Genomic DNA, 21820 nt, shown 5'->3' on the forward strand with positions numbered 1-21820 from the left:
GCTAATGTGTAGCATGGGTTAAAAACTGGTGGGGGCCTAAGAAAAATGATCGTTGAATAGCATTCAGAACCCTTGCAATGAAATCAGAAATCATGGATTTATACGTACTTTATCCTTTATTTGAAATTTCTGATCTTATTTTTCTACTCTTGCAAAAATACTGCCTTTACCTTCTGTAGGACGATTTCTTGAAATGTAGAAAAAGGCTGATCCTTGGAAGAGCTTTCTTATTTCCTTTTTCTACTTTTTCATTTATGCTTCTACACCCTTCATTTCTTTTACATTCAATTTTACATTTTTACCGTACCTTCTCCCCTTTTGTCCCTTAAATGAACAAATAATATCTCCATGTTGTTATTGTTACAGAGATAGCAGTTTACTTCCCGTGATTAATCTCAGGATTCTTGCACTGCACCCTCCCCCCTCCTTTTTTTTTCTTGTTGCCATGAGGGACAGACTTGATGTAGGCTCAAGTGGCAGTGAGAAACCATCTGTGGCACAGAGAATCATAATTAGCCATTATTTCATAACACATTTACTTTTGTCCATGATATAACTAAGTCTTTCTGGAACTATAAGGAAATTATTCATTGTGCATGGACAACTTTGTTCATACCTTCTGGTTTTCTTTACCAGTAATAATGAATTGTACACATGCTTTTGAGAGTTCTTCAAAACTTAATAGTATAAATATTTAATAGTATAAACCTACTTGTAATACGTGTTTCAAAATTGCTTGAAATAAATAAACATTAACTATAGACAATCAAGAATCTTAAATATGAAAATATTATTAATGTCCTAGGATCTATTTTAGTAGAAGAGTAATAATAGATATTAGAAACCGGATAATGAAAACTCAAAGTTAAACCAAAAGCATTTTTTCTTGACTTTGAAATGTTCCACAATGCAGTAGTATTTTTATCTGCCTAATTACTTACCTTCCATGAACACTAGTTTTCTGTTTCCAGAGTCCAAACTGTTACTTGGGTTATTGTTAGGGTTAATGTAGCTAAATTGTGTGGACAAGTAGAAATTATTTGACAAGTAAACCTTTTTCCATTCTAGAAAGGACTTACAGGAGTGATTTTACTGCCTTGTTTTATGGTCTTGGGACCACCACAAACTAGATGCAAAACCAGAAAGCAAGTCTCTCTGAGAGTCAGCCTGACGCCGTGGCAGTGAGGCAGTGCGTGTGCAACTTGACCCCAGGGGCCCAGTCAGACTTGGAATCTGAACAAAGGGGACATATTTTCCTCTTTACTGGATTATTACCACATACCTTAACTTACCAGGTTTCTTCTCCCATCACAGATGTAAATTTTGATGATCCAATCAAAATATTGTCTGATTTTCCAATATATAGTTCTTGCTTTTCCCCCTCTCTTTTGCAACTAGTAAATAATCTGTTCAGAAACACTTGGAATAAATATCCTGCTCCTAAGAGCCAAGTTTTTAACCTGTTTCCAGGAATCACAAACCTATTTAGAAAAATAAGATAATTAGTTAATAAATTGAGAAATGACTAATAGTTAAATTGAAGTAGTGAAAAATTAACCTTTTTCCCCCCCAATTGAACAAGAATCATAAAAACAGGATCCAGCAGCAAAGGATTTTATGGGTTCAACACTCTAGTCATTGTGCTTAAATACTATTCTTTAATGGAAGGTTGGTTTATATTGTCCAGGTGAATTAAAATTTGATTCTGATTTATGTCTTAATTTCATACTGAGGGTAGAGGATTGGTTTATGTTAAGGTGCTTCAGGTGTTCAGTACATTTAGCTATCCTGTGAGCTTACTTCTACAGATTTGTTTAGTTCATCTGATTTTAGTGTGTGACAATTTAAGACCTAATTTTCAGTGATATGGCTTCACAGTTATAGCTCATATTCTAATATAGAAAGGATGTTAAAGTTTAGGTGAACTCATCGATCAATTCAGAGTGATGAATGTACTCCTAGCAAACATTTGTAGCATGCAAAATGTTATGTCAGATCTGTATATCAGCAAGTTCATATAATTTTAACTTCCAGGGTTTTTATCATAGAGGCTTATATATTTAATAGAATTAAGTGCAGGGTGCTGGTTTAAATATTATGGCTCTTTAAGGAAGTAGGTTTGGGTCAATTATAAAAGGAAATAGATTTAAAACAAACATGAGCATATCATATTTAATATAGAAGAAAATGATCATTTTCAAATAAAAATTGATTTCATGGATGGATTTTGCATATAGCCAGTAGCCATCGCATATAACACCCCCTACTAAACAAGTAGGCACAAATAAATTTTAAATTCCGATTATAGCTTTAGCTTATTTGTATACTTCATTTAATTCAAAAATTATTGAATTTGATTTACTTAATATAAAGTTAGAAAAGTCTTGACTATGAAAACTTAGTTTCCCAATTTTGGTGCCTACATCTAACAAACTTTTGGTTTCAGTGACTGTGGGATAAACATTTTTGATGGGCATTTTCAGTCCAGACAAATTGGTTATGGTGTATAAGGGAAGTTATACACTTACATACATATTTCTGAGTGGTATCACTGAAAATGTAAAAAAGAAGAAAATGAAATTGTTTCACAGGAAGAAAAGCAGAGAAAATAATCACATTTTATTTGCTGCTGAATGGCTCTGCTAGCTCAGGGAGCTAAATTTTATGTTTTAAAGAGGCTTTAAGTTATTGTGTTGGTGCTGTTGAGTTAGAAGTCATTAAAATTATTGTATTGAAAAATATATTGAAGTAGCTGTGTTCGTCTTAGATATTCCTTCAGAATACCAGCGAATCAGCATAATTTTCAAACCTGAAATACATTTCCCAAGTCCCAGATTATTTCACAGACTTAGTTCTTTTCGCAGTTAATGGAAGTTTCCTTCAAATGTGAAAGAAAACCTAGCTCGGTATTATTTGAATATGAAATAAGATAAATCTGGTTAGTTGTACCTTCAAAGTCAAGTGCCTTTTCTTCATGGTCTCTGTAAAAAAAAAAAAAAAGTAACCCAACCTGGTAAATTATTCAGGGTGAAGGTCTAGTTTCATAGGGGAAAGAATGACTAAGGATCACACTTGCTCAGAAATCAAGGGCGCAAGAGTAGTTGTAGCTAAATAGCACAAGGCTGGCTCTGTATAATGTTTCTGAGGCCAAGCTGAAAAAATAGTCCAAAGGAGAGGTCATGGGGCACATATTTAAAAGAGTGTCTCATGGCTTTAACTCAGAAGCAAAATTTATATTTGTAGGGAAAAAGCCAGTCTCTTGGAGCTAAAGAATAAAATAATTGGCAAGAACAGTGAAGAAGAAATTAAGCAGGTAAAGCCAGATGTAAGTAGGTAATGAATAATGCAGACACACGTGCACACACACACCTGGACGCACATACGACACACACAGGAGATACAAATGGAAGAAACCAATCTTGTATTTATTGCTCTGTTGTTATTATGGGGTGAATTATTTAAAATAATTCTGTTTTAAATATATATCCTATACTGGACATGAAATATCTTTAGAGGTTGTCCTATAGACATATTTAGTAATGCTTAATAGCTTTATAAAACAGAAAATAAGACTTTTGGCTACATTTTATGTAATTCTCCAGTGAATCTCAAGTCTTGGTGCAAATATCATTTTTAGTTTCTGCGTTCTTGTTTGCATAATTATATATATTTTTTGTTTTGTTAATATCTTTACAGCGTTGCAGTGTAATTTTAGCTGAATTTATTGGGGTGACATTGGTTGATAAAATTATGTAGGTTTCAGGTGTACAATTCTACAACACACTATCTGTATATTGTATTATGTGTTCACCGCCAAAAGTCAAGCCTCCTTCCCTCACCATTTCTCCCCCTTTCCCCCCCTTTCCCCTCTCCTACCTCCCCCCTCCCTTCCCTCTGGTCATCACCACACTGTTGTCTGTCTTTGAGTTTGTTGTTGTTGTTGTTGTTGTTGTTTTGGGCTTAATCTCTTCTCCCTTTCCACCCAGCCCTCCAACCCCTCCCTTCTGACAGCCGCCAGCCTGTTCTCAGTATCTGTGAGTCTGTTTGAAACAAATGCTATGGTAAGAGACAAAGAAGGACATTATATAAGGATAAAGGGAGTAATCCAACAAGAAGATACAACTGTTGTAAACATTTATGCACCCAACATAGGGGCACCTAACTATGTAAAGCGAATCTCGATGAACAGGAAGGGAGAGAACGATAGTAATACAGTCATAGTGGGCATTTAACACCCCGTTCACATTAATGGGTAGAGCCTCCAGACAGCAAGTCAACAAAAAAACAGCAGCCTTAAATGTTTGTACAATTTTAATCCACAGAAACAATAAAGACCTTTTTTTCTTATTGCCCTTCTTTCCATTAAAGTTGTGTTTTAAAATAGTTTACCTAACAAATCATACTCATTAAGTAGTAACTAATTTGATTTCTCTTCACCTCCCCTTAGTCATAGAGTAATGCCCAGTAAAAATTACCTTTTTAATAAATATTTATTAAAATAATTAACGTATATAACAAACAATGAAGGCATATAATGTAATTTGTCAGCCCCATGGAATATTTAAAATAAGTTAAAGGGCCCCAATTATAACCTTTCATGGATCCTCTCAAGTGTTAACATTTGAGGATTATATAAGAAAGTAAATGACTGAGACACACAAAAAAATTGAAGGCAACAGCACTAGTATCAGTGGTTGCACTGCTTAAAGGGAAAGTTTAAATGAAAGCATTACTTTAATCAGTATAATAGCTGGAACCAAGGTTAATAACTGGAAAACCCCTGACTAATGTATTTAATATGTTTTGCCCAGGCTGAATGTGTGAACAGATAGCAAGTCTGTGCTAACATTCTGATTAAGTTATTCCTCAGATACTCTGATGCTAACTGCTTTTGACGGTCCTGGAAGTGTAACTACTGGGAAAGCCTCAGTTGATTTCTTATGTAGATTTTGCATATAGCCAGTAGTTATAATATATAATATCCACTTCCTTAAGGGCCTCAGATATGTATAAGAATTCTCGGTCAGCATATTACATGAGTATCCTGAATTAAAGATGATGTCCATTTTTACCTGAGAAAAAATTATTATAGAGATTTGGAAAAGTCAAATGTAAATAACCAACTCCAAGGTGTTAGAATGCAGACTGCTACAATGCAGAGGATGAAAAATGCTCACCAGAGGGAGGGTATGAATCATTCCATAGTACTTTCATAATTGACAACGAAACACCAGAAAATGACAGTTATAGCTTTCAGAAGTGAGATTCCAACATGTAAAACTTCAGTGTATATAGCAAATATTGTAACAAAAAAGCCTGTTCATGACAAATCTATTGCTGTAATCTAGCCACAAAATCAGCAGGGCTACAATAACAAAAGTGTTTGGTTGCCTGATTAAAGAATTCTCACAAATATTGTATAAAATATTCCCTTGTATGGACTGTAATGGAAGTGTTAATGAAAGAGCCTCTTTGTAGGCTATTTGCCCAAAGAAGCCTAGGGGAGACCTGAAGCTGTGTACTTCCAATACTGTATCATAACTCTTGAAGGAGAGATTTCCTGAAAACGTTCTTCTTTCATCTAGTCTCAGAAAGCTCAGTCACCCATTTATACTCCCAGAGAAACTGAGGCATGAACGGGTTCAGAAGCTTTGTCAACCAATCAACTACCAGATATTTGTGGAACATCCACAAGGTACTAGGCACCCCAAACAGTGGTCACATTGATCTGTACTAACAAAGGCTGCAGTTTGCATCAGACTCGTCTTATGTTCAGAGTCCTAATTGTTAGTAGTTGATCTACTACAGGAAGGATCAGCATAAACTGTTTCTCCCCAACTTCTGCAGCCATGCAATGCTATTTTTAGTCCAGAACACACTGCTAGAAAATTCCACATAGGGAAACGATTTGAATGCTCTTGGGGTTGAGGGTGTGTGAGAATGCATCATTATGGAAATGTACCAGTTTTATTGAACAATATATATCGGATGTTTAGAACCACAATCTTCAGCAGATCACATTAAGACCATGTGTATGTGTCTTGGGAAGGTAAAATTGCATACAATGGAAAAGTGGGTTTTAATTATATCAAGAAATGATATAAGTTGAAGTGTTTTAAGAGTTTGTTAAATAAGTGACTTTAAAAAAGTCTCCCACTGCCCGGCCGGGCGTGGCTCAGTGGTTGAGCGTCGACCTAGGATCCAGGCCATCGGGGTTCGATTCCCGGTCAGGGCACAGGCCCGGGTTGCGGGCTCGATCAATGACTCTCTCATCATTGATGTTTCTATCTCTGTCTCTCCCTCTCCCTTCCTCTCTCTGAAATCAATAAAGATATATTCAAAAACAAAAAAATAAAAAAATAAAAAAGTCTCCCACTGTGTAACACAGGTGATTTACAGTGGATTCAACCAACCAAAGCTTTAAGTCTATGAGTCTACTTCACATGTTTGGACATTGACCCAGGGAAATCTTATTCTTTATTTTTCTATAATTGCATGCTGCAGCAGTAAGCAAAGCAGAGAGAAGCAATGCTGACCCATAGACAGAGATACAGCTTCTTGGAGCTATAATATGCAAGATATATTAACACCGGATATTTTGACGAATACCAAGTGTCCATTTCTCCAGAATGGAATTACCGTTTCCTGCCCGTGACTTTTTATGGCTGCTGTAGAAATGGAGCAAGGTGTTGACCCGTATCACCTCTTGCTCTGAGATCCCTGTTACTCACGTACCATTTGTCTCTGATTAGATGGGTGGTTAGCTGAGTGGTTAACACTAGGGACAGTAAGTGGATAAAAAGCATATTTATTAAAGTAGTTTATTACATTTGCACTTCTAATATCCTGACCAACAACAGAAGTCACCTAGCCAAATTATTGTGCTGCTTTGTTCTCCTCTGTTTCTAAATAGAATTTTTTCCTCAAATTAAAAAGTTTTGCTTCCAGTAGAGCTATGAATAAACCAAAGCACTTCTATGTCACAAGGGTATTTGAATCTAACAATTCTCTATTTTTTTATTCAAAATATTAACGGATGTCTCTTTTTCTCTCTGTTGAACCTTTCCAACCTGCCCCACCCCTCTCCCCAGGCCCTCTCCACACCATTGTCCCTGTCCATGGGTTGTGCATATGTGCATATAAATTCTTTGGTTAATCTCTCCCCACCCCCCACCCCCCACCTTCCCTCTGAGATTCCTCAGTCTGATCCATGCTTCTATGTCACTGAACCTATTTTATTCATCAGTTTATTAAGCTCTTTAGATTCCACATGTGAGATCATGTGATGTTTGTCTTTCTCTGCCTGGCTTATTTCACTTAGCATATTATTCTCCAGGCCCATCCAACAATTCTTAAACTTTACAGAAGATAATAGGCCTGGGAAACACTTTAACTGCTAGTGAGTGTCTTTGACTTAGGCATGCGACTATCTTCAAACCAGTAATTAACCTTGAGGATACAGGTCAACAGAGCCATGATGGGTGCTTTTCTTTGCTCTGGACCTTGGCCTGGTTTCTGTCCACACCCAAGACACGTAGGGCAGCATTTTATTTTATGTGGTTTGGAAGCTCTTTTGGTAGCCTTCTTTCCAGAGTTTGAGGTGGAGGCTTTTTTCCTTTCCATCATTGTATCCTTGCATTCACCACCCTCATCAGTAGCTGCTGTCTCGAACCTCTGAAGCCTTCATGAGACCAGTGGAGTTTCGGCATCAGGGGAGGTGTTTTGTTTAGTTTGTTTTTCAGTATCTATAACACGGTCCGGTGATGTTCGTCTGCTGCTCTTGGTTCTTGTTGTCAGTAGGTAAGGGCTCTGCCTCTCAGGGCCTTGCATCTGGATGTGGCCAAAGAGTGGCAGTTGTTTTGCTACAGGCTGCCTGGATAGTTGTTATTTTTGTAAGTAAACACCCTTAAAACATTCAAAAGATGCAAGAATGTAGATGAGGTACAATAACAGTAAAGAAATCTAAGAATCCCAGATGTTTTTGAAACAGTCCTGGACTAGATTTATTTCAGACCCAGTTACCTTTCTTTTTGACAGTTGGAACCTTCGGGCAGGGCAGTTGGGGGAGCCAAAATGAAAATGAAGTGCAGTTGCTTCCCCAAGGTCATTAGTGCTCCCTGAAATTCTGACTAGCCGCTAAGTGCTGACCTCTATCCTTGGGGTTCCGTAGTGTGGGAGCACCTGGTCCAGGCACCTAATCATCCCTGTTTCCATGTAAACGTATCCCATAAAATGGTAGAAATTCTTAGTTGACATTATGTAGATTTCATCAAATCCAAAATTCAGGAATCCAAGAAATTAAACCAATATATCATTGTAATTTGTATAGAGGTAAAAGTATATTAAGATCTGTATATATGAAATTATCATAAGAGTATGAGATATCAACCCACTGATTTACTGAATAAATAATATCTATTAGTAATTAAATCCTGCTTTTTGTATGGCTCATTGCTCTTTAACCTGAGAGATCTCAAACTTCATATGGTGTTTTTTAAGGCAGGGGAAATGAAAATAGTGCCCACTGTGAAAAAACCTGGAAAGTATCTTCAAGCAGGTTGTTTATTTCTGGCACATTACTTAATTACTTCACAAACTGTTCAACATGTTCTCATTTCACTTTTATAAGCACAATAACACTTTCTTTTTCTGAATGTTAGCAACATTTAATTTCTTAACGAATCAATGACTCTTTCATTGGTTATAAATTGGCATATGGCTTGGCCCAGCCGAGTGGCTACACTGCATTTTCAAACATTTGTTGGAGCATTAGGGGAAAATGGAAGCGAACCAGAATGCTTTGCATTAATAATGCATTTTCTCTTAGAATTTAGGAGAAAATTTGTCCTTTTTATCAGATCTTATTTAACCTTTATTTGCTCTTATTGTTGCCACCCTACTCTATTACCATTTCATCATGAACCAGTGTTTCATTCAATATATTGAGGAAATTAATCTTTTAGGAAAGCCACATGCAGAGCTGCTATACAGAACCCATGATGAGTCAAAAGTTCATGGGAACCCTGAAGTAAATGTACTTTTCTGTGTAGAAGGATCCCATGTGAGAGTTTAGTTTGTGTCATGCCAAAGAACCTTTACTATAAAAAGAGTTTCTATTCTAAGTTTGTCCTGTCTCTAGGACTCTAAGGGTAAATTTATAGAGATAGCCCACTGCAATAATAATATCAAAATACATAATATTATGTATGGTGATTTATTCTTTCATAGCCCTATTGCCTACATCACCTTATCTTATATCATAGTATGTGTACTTGACAGCTGGTCAAGTAAAAGTGTATTTGGATTGCTATTTTGTAGTGCTGAATTAAATGCAATGTCACAATAGGTATATTTTGTAACAACAAACAAAAAATAGTAACTTGAAATTCATCATTTTGTCCATTTAAATTTTTTCATTATGGCCTAGAGTCACACTGAAAGGGTTCTTCATCATTCTAGAATAATCTTCATATGTGAGGCACTACTACCAAGAAACATTAAGTGGCTTTCTTGGAACTTTTTTCTTGAACTTTTTTTGTTGTTTCATGAGTCTTAGTCTTCTGCAGAATTCTAGAATCACTACCTCTGATATGATATTGTGGCACATTCGTATAGTTTTCAAAGGTCTTAGAAAATTGTTCTTGCTGTTATGATATCAGTGGCAGCCCCGACGGCAGTCATGTACCGTCAGTGGTCATTCCACTTAATTCAAGGGAAACTTGTTCCTCTACACAGTTTAATTGTATTTCCTTGTGGTTGCTAAAAGAAGCTTCCTTGCCAACTCAATTTTAATCCTTATTTTTATAGGAATACCTAGTAGTTGTTTTCCCTTCAGGTGTGGCATTCTGAATTCAAACGAGATAGGATTTCTTGTTTGATTTTGCTTTGTTTGTTTTGTCTACAATAATTACCTTCTCTCCTGAATTGCTCATGAAAGGACTCACTGCCTTCACATTTTTATTTAGCAAAAGTCCCTTGATAGAAGATGGATTACACATCCTAAAGGCCATAACTCTGTTTGGCTTTGTTGAATCGATTGTAAATACAAACTTTAAAGAAGTATCTGATAATATCAGCGTATTTTCTTGTAATGTTACAACCTTATAAAAGCTCATATAAGCATCACAGTGCCTCATTTTGTGTTCTCACAACACAACGTGTGTATTATTTTTATGTACCTCTTTTATTCTCCAGATGTTTCTTGTGTGTAAATCTGGTATCACCGAACAATATTTAAGTTATTTGTGGATAAGAATGGTGCCTTTCCTTTTATATTCCCCACCAGACCGAATTCATTACTAAATATCCAGTAGGCACTATACTAATATTTAGTATATAGATGAGAGAAGAAAATTTTACTATGTAAAAGGCCAAAGATTGAGAGAAAATAAATGACACTCTCTTTTACATAATAAGAGATGACTGAATCAAAAATGATACAGTTTAGTAAGGAGCCATTTAGAGATCCAAGGTACATGTGTATTTCCATGTGTATGTGCACACGTCTCTCTCCTTCGTCATTATGGAGGTTTATGTGTATACAAGATCTTTGTCACCATTCCAGAATAGTGGTGAATAACATGCTATTTGATTGTCTTTTTTTAATACATGAGAAACACTGATTGAACAAGTAGTGATATCACAATTTCGTTGGTGGATACACTGAATTAGAAATCTGGGAATGCAGCTTGTAAACCCTCTTCAAATAAATGTATGAACTTGGGCAGCTCCTTTCCTTTGTCAGAATCTCAGTTACTTCAAATATTAAATGAGAGTATAAAATTTGATTCCTGTGGCCCTGGAATGTATTTTGCAAGCCACAAATACCTCAACTTTTCATTCATCATTAAATTTTTAATAAAATCCACAGCAATGGGGTTAAGTAGTGTATACATTGAATGAGTGCTCCTTAGTACAGATTGGCCAGGGGATAGTCTTTGAAAGAGATAGATTATACCTGAGGAAATGAATAATTATTTTCTGTTCATGATCAGGATGTCTTACCCTTTGAGACAGCATGGATAGACCTGGAGAGTATTATGCTAAGTGAAATAAGCCAGTCAGAGAAAGACAAATATCACATGATTTTACTTATATGTGGAATCTACTGAACAAAATAAACTGACAAAGTAAGTCCAGAGGCATGGAAGCATGGAACAGACTGACAGATCTCAGGAGGAAGTTGAGGGGTAGAGGAGTGGGTGGGGAGAGGCTGGTATGCATATATGCATAGCCCAGGGCCACGGACAAGAGTGTGGTGAAGGCCTAGGGTGGGGGGGGGGGGGAAGTAGGGAAGATAGGGAACATTTATAATAATGTCAACAATGAAAAATTACTTTAAAAAACAGTAGAAATGGGTTTCTAATGAATCTTCCATGAAAACATTATTTTCTATTTCTCTGCCTTTGATTATTTGGTTTATTTATATAAAAGTAACATTAAGATTCCACTGGGAGCATAATTGAGCTTGACCAATAAAGGATGACTGTGCCTTCTAATTGCCTCTACTTAATGGTCCTTCTCTTCATCCCATTGAACTATGGAAAATGTCACATTTCCATGGTCTATGACTCATATAATAAATGAATGTGTAAACAGTGTCAAAATATGGCAATTTTCTGTATATAAAGGGAGGGAGGCAGCTTTTGAAAATGGTAAGGTACATGCATAGATATTTCTAAACAGAAGAAATTCTCATTGGGCTTAGAAATGAACTTTTTTTTTTTAATATCTCTTTATTGACTTCAGAGAGAGGAAGGGAGAGGGAGAGAGAGAGAAACATCAGTGATGAGAGAGTCATTGATTGAGCCCTCAACCCAGGCCTGTGCCCTGACCGGGAATCGAACCCTGATCGCCTGGATCCCAGGTCGATGCTCCACCGCTGAGCCCCGCCCGGCCCGGCAGAAATAAACTTTTATGGTGCACTTAGTTATTACAGCATCTATGGTAAGATTTACTTGCCTCCTCTGTTTCCTTGACTCACTGGTAATGCCTCAGGAAACACATCAAGTGGACTTCAAACTCAAATCTTATTACCCTATACAACAAGAGAAAATACATTATTTTCCTCCTCTGTTAATATCAGGGTGTGTGTGTGTGTGTGTGTGTGTGTGTGCTGGTTTGTTTAGTTTCCTCCGTAGTGCAGTCTTCCAAACATTTGTTATTTCTGTTTTCATGCAATTTGAATTAATGTGGATAATTGTGGTAGTTAGAGGCTTTACTTTCTCAGATGGTAATTATCCATTCTATAGTTTCATTCCAAACCCAGTAAAACAGTATTAGAAAAGTTGGTATTTATCAGAAGGGATCTCTGGGCAACAGAATATGCAAGATTTAACAAATATATAATCATATGTCAAATTACAACAAATTTACCTCCAAAGTTACCATAGTTATTTACTATGTTAACAGGTGTTTTTAGTGTTACTACAGAATATCAGCAAGCTTCTGATATATTCATGAGAATTTTCCCTCTTCTATGAATTTATCAAGTTATAATTCCCTAGAATATATATTAATTTTGATGACAAGAAAACATGCTTGAGATTCTTTTAGAGGAATTGTTAGCAGATAAAACATCCAAGCTTTGGTGGTCTGAAGGGAGAGGAAAGGCTAATGTCGTAGGTTTGACTTAGTTTCATTTATCTATTCCTTTATATTTAATTTTATCAAAATTAAAAATGCTGGCATTTGGGATTTCTTAAAATTCAACCCAAGGATTTCTGTCCTATTCCCTCATAAATGAGCCAGGAAAAGCTGTTTCATTAGTTTATAGTCTCCTTTCATCTCTAAATCGTAGTGAAATTAAAGATAACTTTTAGAGGACATGGAATCTGTTATAAAATTCCTGGGTTATGCACAAATTATTTCATTTTAGAGAAACACAGTAAGATCAGTGTTCTCAGTTTTCTCCTTTAAAATATATTTGAAGATAGAGGTGTGTATAATTCTGTCAAGAACAGTGAGGATTCTGAGTACATTTAACTTGTAGGACAATGCTGACAAATTTATGATACAGCGTCCTACTGTTGACAGTTTTTTTCTGTCTTAGAGACAGCCCATCTCAGTGGTACAATCTTTAGGAGCACTGTAAATATTCCTTAGACATGTCAATGAATGAAATTTTCTCTCTCATAATATATTTATAGAAATGTAGGTGAAGGAATTATAGTAGTAGCCACAAATAGCCTTATTTTCCCTGTTCAAGGAGAACCCACCTCTGAGACCCAATACAGGCATCATAAGCATATACATTCTCCACTATTACTTGCCAGCTATGTTGCCTTGGACCAATTATCTTACATTTTTTACCTTCAGATTCTTCATTTAAATGTGGGGTATTTCATATTCCTAAGGTTCAATAAGATTACTTATGTGAATTGTCTGGCACATATAGGTGTTCAATAAATGTTTGTATCCCCATTACTGTGGTTGAGTGAACACTGGCCTAAGGCAGACTTCTATGTAACAAAAATTTTGGAAACATTTCTTGAGGGTCATGCAATTGTAGAGTCTAAAATTTAATTTTAGCTTACAAGTGTGGCTTGTAGAAAAGCAGTCAGTTTTTAAGAGTTTTTTATGAAACATCTTTATAAAGAAAAACATCTCTTATGGGCCCTCTGTTATCCTGTTTTACTTTGTGGAGCATACTTCTTTGTACATTATAGGCTGAAAGTTCTTCTAAATTAAGTGAACTGAGGAATGTCAGTGGAAAAAAACACGACACTCATGCAAGTTCATGTTATATAAGTCTTGGATAATCTCAGAGCTAAGACTTTCCATGGCTCACCTATCTTGCATTAAAAACACATGGTGCAGTCATAAATGTGCACAAGTTGGGCACTGTGACAATTGTACAGTCATAGTTTTCTTCTTTCTTACCTTTGTTGTGGCCCAGAGATGTGTGTGAGTGGGATATGCTGTACATCAGCAAGGAGCAAAGAGCGCATGAAAGCTTCTAAAAGAAAAATTGACATGACTGAATCTAACAGCTTAGTTATCCATTTCGAGGGATAATTTATTTGGAATGCTACTTTATTCCCTAAGATATCACCCCTCCATCCCTACTATACTGTTTTGCAGAGATGTTTTATCAGTGCATGGCTAACATGCATTGCATCACATTGTGAAAAGTTAAAAGCTCTGGGAAAGGATCAGCTAAATTTGAAGGAAGTTTTAAATATTAATCATATTCTCAACCTTTTAAATTTCTGGTTGGTCGATGGATAGGAAAGAATTTATAATTTTGTGAATTCCTTATAAGGAAATCTTAAGTCTCCAACAGGATGATCTACTTGAATTCAGATAATGTATCATTTTCCCTTGATAGCCTACCTTTTTTTATAGATGGGGGACTAAGGCCCAAATAAGTTTGTTTGAATTTAGTGAGACATATGGTGAAGAAAACATGTATCCATGGAAATAAATCAGTAGTAAACATTTAACTGGGTTTTCCAAGTGTATTAATCCCATTCATGTTTTAACATGCCTTTCAACCCAGAATGGCCCCATAAATTAACCTATACCTGCTTCCAGTTCACCCTGTTTCCTTAGGCTGCTGGGCTAACAGACCTCATAGGGACCAACCCGGTAGCTGCAGGTGCACCGAAGTAGGGGCTTTTCACCTTTTTCTTCTTTATATCTTTTTCTGCTGTGTCTAATCTTTGGTCACCACCACACAGTATCTCTATATGAAGCCATTTTACTACAGATTGGAGATATTTTTATTCATTCAAAACAAATATATCTCCTTTAAAGCTAAACCCTTAATTAATAATGATGCCTTAGCAGCTAACATGTATTTTCTCCATGATTTAACAGAAGCCTGAATTACTACAAAATGCAGAGACTGAGAGGGTCTAACAACAAAACCTTTTGGAGGACTCACGCTCCATCTCTTGGCTCTCATTCTTTATAAAAGAGACACGTTCAGAGTGGTTATTATCTCATGTATTTTTATGCCTTTATCAAAGTTTCTAAAATTAATTTTATTTCATTAGACTTATAATAGTGTTGATTTAATATGTGGCATTGTCACTGATATGCATAACTGATGATCAGAATTGCATCATTGTGAAAAAAGGGAATAAAATTAATAATAATGATAACAAAATAAATATAAAAATCACAAGAATGTTTTTTTCACAGAATTATTGTTGCCTGTGGTATACAATGTAGAGTTAAAAGTATGGCAGATGACTATTATGATTCCTTAAGGTTTTTATAACAAAGGGATTCTGAAGTACAGATTGGTAGTTATGAAATAGGCATGAGGACGTGCAGTGCAGCGTAGGGAATATAGTCCGTCAGATTGCCCTGACTATCTATGGTGTCGGGTGGGTACTAGATCTGTTGGGGGAACACTTCGTAAATTATATGGATGTCTGACCACTACACTGTACACTTGGAACTAATATTAAATAATATTGAATGTCAATTGTAATTGGAAAAAAATTAAAAAATTTCTAACATTACTCTTGCTATAAATCTTGTTGATTACAGTAGCCCATGTAGATGAGTCTCAAGTGCTCTAAATCTCAGTTCCTTGAATTTTCTTTTCCAATAACGTTATTCACCCGATCTCAGCCACTCATGCAAAACTTTAGACCCTAACCTTGGACCTCCCCCGTTATCATTCCAAGCATCCTACTCTTTGACCTTCTACCTCCGCAGTCCATTCCTTGTAGTCCCCAGACTAACACTTTATCGATCCCACTAGGAGGACTGTATGGTTACAGTAAAACCTTTTCAGTTTCTCAGTCCTGCCCCCTTCCATTTCCTCACTTATCTCCTCCCGCAGCTCAGGGGACACAATTCATCACGATAATCACTCTTTCATACGTCGTGGATTTCATTAAATTTTCTTTCTCTCACCCCATTTTCATTGACTGGCAACACCTCAACCCTAGTTAAATTCACATCTATGCCAATTCATGTACAGATGAGCTGCTGACTGTACTTTGTTTTCTCATGTATACTGTAGGGATAATAACAGAAAATGCTGTAATAGAGTTGAGAGGTTTAAATTTGTTAGCACATGTAAAGTCCATAAAACAGGGCCTGGGACTAGTAAGCACTTAATATCTCCTCCTCTCCCCCCACCATTCTTCTTCCGCCCCCTCCTTCTCCTTATTAGCATTACTATTTGTAGAATTTCCTTATTTGAATTACTTTTATATACCGACCTAATTGATTATTTCATACCTTCTCCTGAAATTCTGTGTATGTCTCCTCCCTCTCCTCAGGCTAAGATTCTTGTTCACAAAGAAAATAAAAAGTCAGAATAAAATGTCCTTGTATTTCTACCACCATATCTACTTACCCACTTAGACCTATGCCCACATACCCTGCCTTCTCCACTATTATGGGTCACTTTTCTTTGCTCCTATGTAGAGCCAGTCCTTACAGTTTCATACTGGATTCAACCCCACGCTCTTACTGAAGATTATCACTCCAAAAATTGTGCCCTTCCTTCATTGTCATCAAATTTCCCTCTCTAATATGTAATTCCCATCAGCATACTAACATGCTCTTATTTTTCCAGTTTAAATAAGAAAAATCTATTTATTATACACCCCTCGCCAGCTGCCAATCCATTTGTTAAACCCCTTAAAGAATTGTGTACCCATCTTCATCTCATCCCCTCCCATTTTCTCTTACATCCATTCCAATCAGGCTTCCTCTCCCCCATTATTCTACCCAATTACTCTTCTCAAAGTTACCAGTGTCCTCCTTATTTCCCAATTGAATGTCTAGCCCTCAGTGTTCCTCTTCTCTGACCTAACAGCGGTAGCTGATGCAGCTCACAGCTCCTTCCTGAAAACACTTTCTTCCGTTGGCTTCCAGGACACCGCGCTCCTGGTTTTTCCTCCTTCGCTGGCTCATCCTTCTAAGTCTCCTTTTCAGCTTCGTTCTTATTTTCCTCACCTTTAGATTTTGGCGGGTTTCAGGGCTCAGTTCTTGGACCTGTTCTGTTCTCTATATTCACTCTCTTGATGTACCACTCTCATGACTTCAAATACTCTCCCCAAATCTCGAGCCTGGCCCTCTTACCGAAAATCAACTACTTCCTTGACATTTCCACTCGAGGGCCTAATTAGCATCTTTCAGTTAACTTATCCAAATAAAACTTTATGTCCCTTCCCCAAATTTGCTCTTACCCAGAGTATTCTCCATCTCAGTAAATGGCAGCTTCCTCCTCCCAGTTGCTTGCTTAGGTGAACGTCCTTGGAGCTGCCTTGCCTCTTTTCTTTAATAGTATATACCCAACGCATCAGCAAATCTTGCTTTTTCCTTCAAATATATACACCAGAGAATCAAACCGATTCTCACCCCCTTCATTTATACCAATTAAGTCCACACTGTCATTCCTGGATTCTGGCAACAGCCTCCTAATTAGTCTTCCTTCTTTCAGCCGATAACCCTCCGCACTGTTTTCCACATAGTTATCCTTTTAAGATCCTATAATAGCTCCTCTGTTCAAATTCCTCTAGTCACTTCCTCAGAGTGAATTTCAGAGTCATTCGTAAGATCCCCTGACATGGGGCCCTAACTATCTGTGTGACTGCACCAGCTTCTCGCTCACCACTCACTGGCTCAAATCACTTTGTTTTTCATGCTGTTCCCTTCACATCGTGACAAGCCCTCCCCTGCTTTAGGGCCTTTGCACTGGTTCTTCCTTATGCCTGGGCTCCTCCCCCCAGATGTCCCCATTGCTCACTCTCTCATTACCTTTAGGTTTCTGTTCAAATGTCTCCTTATCAAAGATGATTCCCTGACTAATGTAAAATAGCACTTTTCACACTCATTTTCCATCTCCTATTGTCCATTGTATATATAGCACATATAAGTAGGCAAAGTCATGATAAATATGTTGAATGTATATTTGTTGAATAAAATGTTTATTTGTATATTGTTTGTATCAATATACTAGAATGTTACTTACAGGCAGGAATTTTGTTCCCTGTTTTTGTCGAGTGAGTGAATACGTACATGTTTATTTATTGTCTTCCTCTACTAGAATGTCAGCTCCTTGAGGGTAGGTTCTTTATTTTGTTCAGTGATCTATCCCCAATACATGGAACAGTGTCTAGCATATAGTAGGTGCTCAGTAAATGTATGTTGAAATATTTAATTAATTGATTAATTATTTCGTCCTTGAAACAACTTCCCAAGAGTAATACTGAAATTCAAATATCCTAGTTTGTATGAGGAAAACACTGATGAACATTGACTGTGTTTTTAAGATTTATAATTTTATCCTACTCCATGATGTAGAAATGCTGATTTATTTATTTTTAACTGGTACATATAAATAAGAAAACCAGAGGTTTTTCTTGCAGGAAGCAGAGATGGTGTTCAGTGTAATTTATCTTGAACTCTTATAATACATTCATTGATTCCCTTCTCACTTGTTTAGATATGTTGCTAGGAAACACTGAGTATTCTTTTAATAATTAAAAAGAAATTTAAATCTTTTTTTTGCTTACCCATTTGAGAGAGAGAGAGAGAGAGAGAGAGAGAAAGAGAAACATTGTTGTGAGAGAGAAACATGGATCAGTTGCCTCCCATATGCACCCCAACTGGGACTGAACCCGCGGCCTAGGTATGTGCCGTGATGGAGAATCAAACCCTCAACCTTTGGGTGTATGGGACAACACTCCAACCAACCGAGCCCCACTGGCTAGGTCCACTATGAGAATTATAGTTATACAGTTGTCCCCTAAGAGTTACGTAATTACCTTTAATGTCTTTTTAATATCCTTTATGATGAGGCAGATTAAAAATGGAGATGATGATGATGATGGTGGTGGTGGTGGTGGTGGCGATGGTGGTGGTGTGGGTGTACCACAGCTAAAGAACAACTTTAAGACTTGCTATTCCGTTCACACACACACACACACACACACACACATACACACAGCCCACTCACTACTAAAAAAATTACGAGGTGGGTCAGTCTTATAAAGTATTTTTTAAAAAGATGCAGTTACACCTGTTCCCTAGATTAACTCAAGCTATTCTAATTCCTTTTTTAGTAAGGGTCCTAAGATAACCTGATTTAATGAAATAATGTATAATTCATATTTCAGTTGTTTACATATGAATTTAAGTTATTTGAGGACTGCGCAAAAACCTGTACTCTGGTACTTTTTTACTTCTAGTTTTTATTTTATAAGAAAATGTAAAGAAGTTTAAACATCACTCCCTACTCACCACCCAGAGATTTTGGTGTCTGTCACCCATATGCCTTGATGTATATATATACATATATATTCTTGATTGTACATAAATCTTATAATTCAATATACGCTGTTCTGTAGCTTGCTCTTTTCACTTATATCTCATGCACCAATTTCAATGTCAATAAATGTACACCCACATCATTTATTATATTATGTGAATAATATTCTGTTCTATGTATGTACCATAATTTGCTTTGTCAATCCTGTTGATGAATGTTCAGATTGTTTACTTTTTTATTGTTGTTACAAATCAATGCTGGGGTGAACATCTTTACACATGCATTTTTTCATTTGATTTGCAGGTATTTTTAAAATTTCTTCTTCAGTGTCATTATATTGTACTCTGTGTATAAATGGATTGATAAACAGTATAAGTTTCTCCCCTATCCTCTTTTTAAAGTTTTGTAAATTTCAAAGTAGTTAAATTTGAATAAATGAAATTTTACTGTGTAATTTGCCCTAGATCCCTCTCTTAAAGGACATTCAAAGGGAATGAAAGGGAATTAACAGATAGAGCTATTTGAGTTAAAGATCAAATCTGTTGAACATTTACGCTTAAAATATACCAACCTTACATTCTTGACATTTTTTTGTTGTATGCTGACAATAAAACTATGCAACAAGCCATAATTTCTGAACCCATGCATATACAGTTCTGAAAAATGAAAGAATATGACAGGTTTACATGTAGCGATTTTCCACATTTCTTTCCTATCTGATTCTGACACTTCAGCTTTTGAAACAGTTCCCATGAGCCATACTGAGAATCAGACTGTTTAGATACAAAGGGAAAAAAACCCCGACAAGATCTTCTGCTTGTATCTAGCACCTGGAAGCCTCTTTTTATTGAATTTATTGGGGTGGCATTGGTTAATAAAATTATATAGGTTTCGGGTGTGGAATTTTATATCATCTCTGTATTATACTGTGTGTTCACCATCCCAAGTCAGATCTCACTTGATTGGAAGCTTCTTTGAAGTGCTGAAATGTACACAGTGCTGTTGTTATGTGCACAGGAGAAACCCTAAAGGTACTTTAGGGGGAAGCAGGAGGGGTAATGCAGAGATAGTAAAGACAGCATGGGCACTGGGGTGAGGGAGGGAGCCCCAAATCACATTATTAAAGTGAAATATTTTGGATATATTATTGTCGACTTATATGTAGATTTCATGTCACTTTCATGCAAAAGTATCACACTTTATTCTCAGCTTTTGGAATAAGCCAGGTAAGACAGAAAATGAGAGAACTTTTGTTGAAAAAAGCGTAGATTTAGGTTTAGCATCGGATGAAGGGGTTGCTGGTAGTTGTTTGAAGTAGACCGGGGCCTGTAACATTCCCTTCATCCGAGCCATGCAGAGCCAGCCTGAGGCCCTAGGAGTCCATTTCCTTCCTAGGCATCCGAAGCTCACTATAATTGCTGTCAGACTTTTTGTCCTTTATTAAAGAACATTAATATTGTGAAGGGCCTTACAGGTCATGTAAAAGAGGGCCTCTTTTTCCTTTTTAGGCCTAAGCCCTCTTATCTTTCCCTTGATTGTATTCTTTTCTAAAGACGTGCACTAGATCCATCAGTTACCCCTTTCCGCACACTTGATCTCCTTGACTGCTGGCTTTTTCCCTTTGGCATGCAGATCCTTCCAGGACTACCCATCCTAAAAAGCCCCTCCTGTAACTGTCTTCCCTTCAAACGGTTCTCCCTTGATAGCCAAGAGCCAAATGAATCCGTCTTTGCTTTCTCATGTACTTAATTCCTCAACCCTTTTCATTCTATCTTCTGCCCTCATTATCATCCTTAAACATCTGTTGCTAAGGTCTCTAGAACCACAAAATATAATTTGTTTTCTTCAGTTCTTACCTTATTTCTCCTTTCTGCAGCAGTGGACTCTGTTGGTCACCTCCTCCTCATTGAAACTAACTTTTCTCTTTGGCTTTCACAACACTTTTCTCTCTGTTCCACACCACCACTATTTTTCCTTTTGATTCCTCCTTTTTGTTTTTACCTCTTTTAAAATGTTGGTGTCTTCTCTACCCCAGCTTCCAACCTCAGTGGCTGTCCTTATTCTGCAGGTATTCTCCGAATTACTCAATGTGTTCTCATGGCTTCAGGTACCACCATATGCAAACAACTTCACTCTTGAGAACCAGACTTGTATATCCAACTGGCTACCCCACATCTCCACTTTTCTTATCACTTAATGGCTCTTCAAACTCAAAATAGCCAACACTATGTCTGTCTGCAAAATAGAACAGAATAGTCTACTTCTCACCCTGTGGTAACAGCCTTTTGATGTCCTAGGTTAGAACAGGCTCCAACATCATTAATGAATGATACTTAATATTTGCCTTCAAGATGCTTGCAGTGGTTAAGAAGGAGGGCTCTGCCAAACTAAATGGATTTGAAACACAGATCAACTGCTTATTATAGTTTTTGACTCTTGGGTAAAGGAGTTAATCTTCCTGTTCTTTAGTTTTCCCATCTATAAAATAGGGGTAATCATAAGATAAACCTCCTTAAGAGGATTAAATGAGATGACACATACATAGCATTTTAGAGAGTTAAGCAGAGAGAGGCAATA

The 21820-nt window shown here is 36.7% G+C and overlaps 1 protein-coding gene across 12 annotated transcripts in view; it reads left to right on the forward strand.

Annotated features, from left to right (window-relative positions):
• FGF13 (fibroblast growth factor 13) overlaps positions 1-21820 on the forward strand; it is a 441864-nt gene that overhangs the window by 385901 nt on the left and 34143 nt on the right. The window contains exon 6 of one of the 12 annotated variants that reach the window (XM_081125293.1): positions 3987-4265. The exons of the other annotated variants lie outside the window; for them this stretch is intronic. Within the exon in view, the coding sequence (XP_080981419.1) occupies positions 3987-4232 (246 nt within the window). The 3' untranslated portion in view covers positions 4233-4265. Of the gene's footprint in view, positions 1-3986; positions 4266-21820 lie in introns of those variants that run through there. 12 annotated transcript variants of the gene reach the window in all.

This window comes from Miniopterus schreibersii (genome assembly GCF_964146895.1).
Source record: "Miniopterus schreibersii genome assembly, chromosome: X".
Classification (NCBI taxonomy): Eukaryota; Metazoa; Chordata; class Mammalia; order Chiroptera; family Miniopteridae; genus Miniopterus; species Miniopterus schreibersii.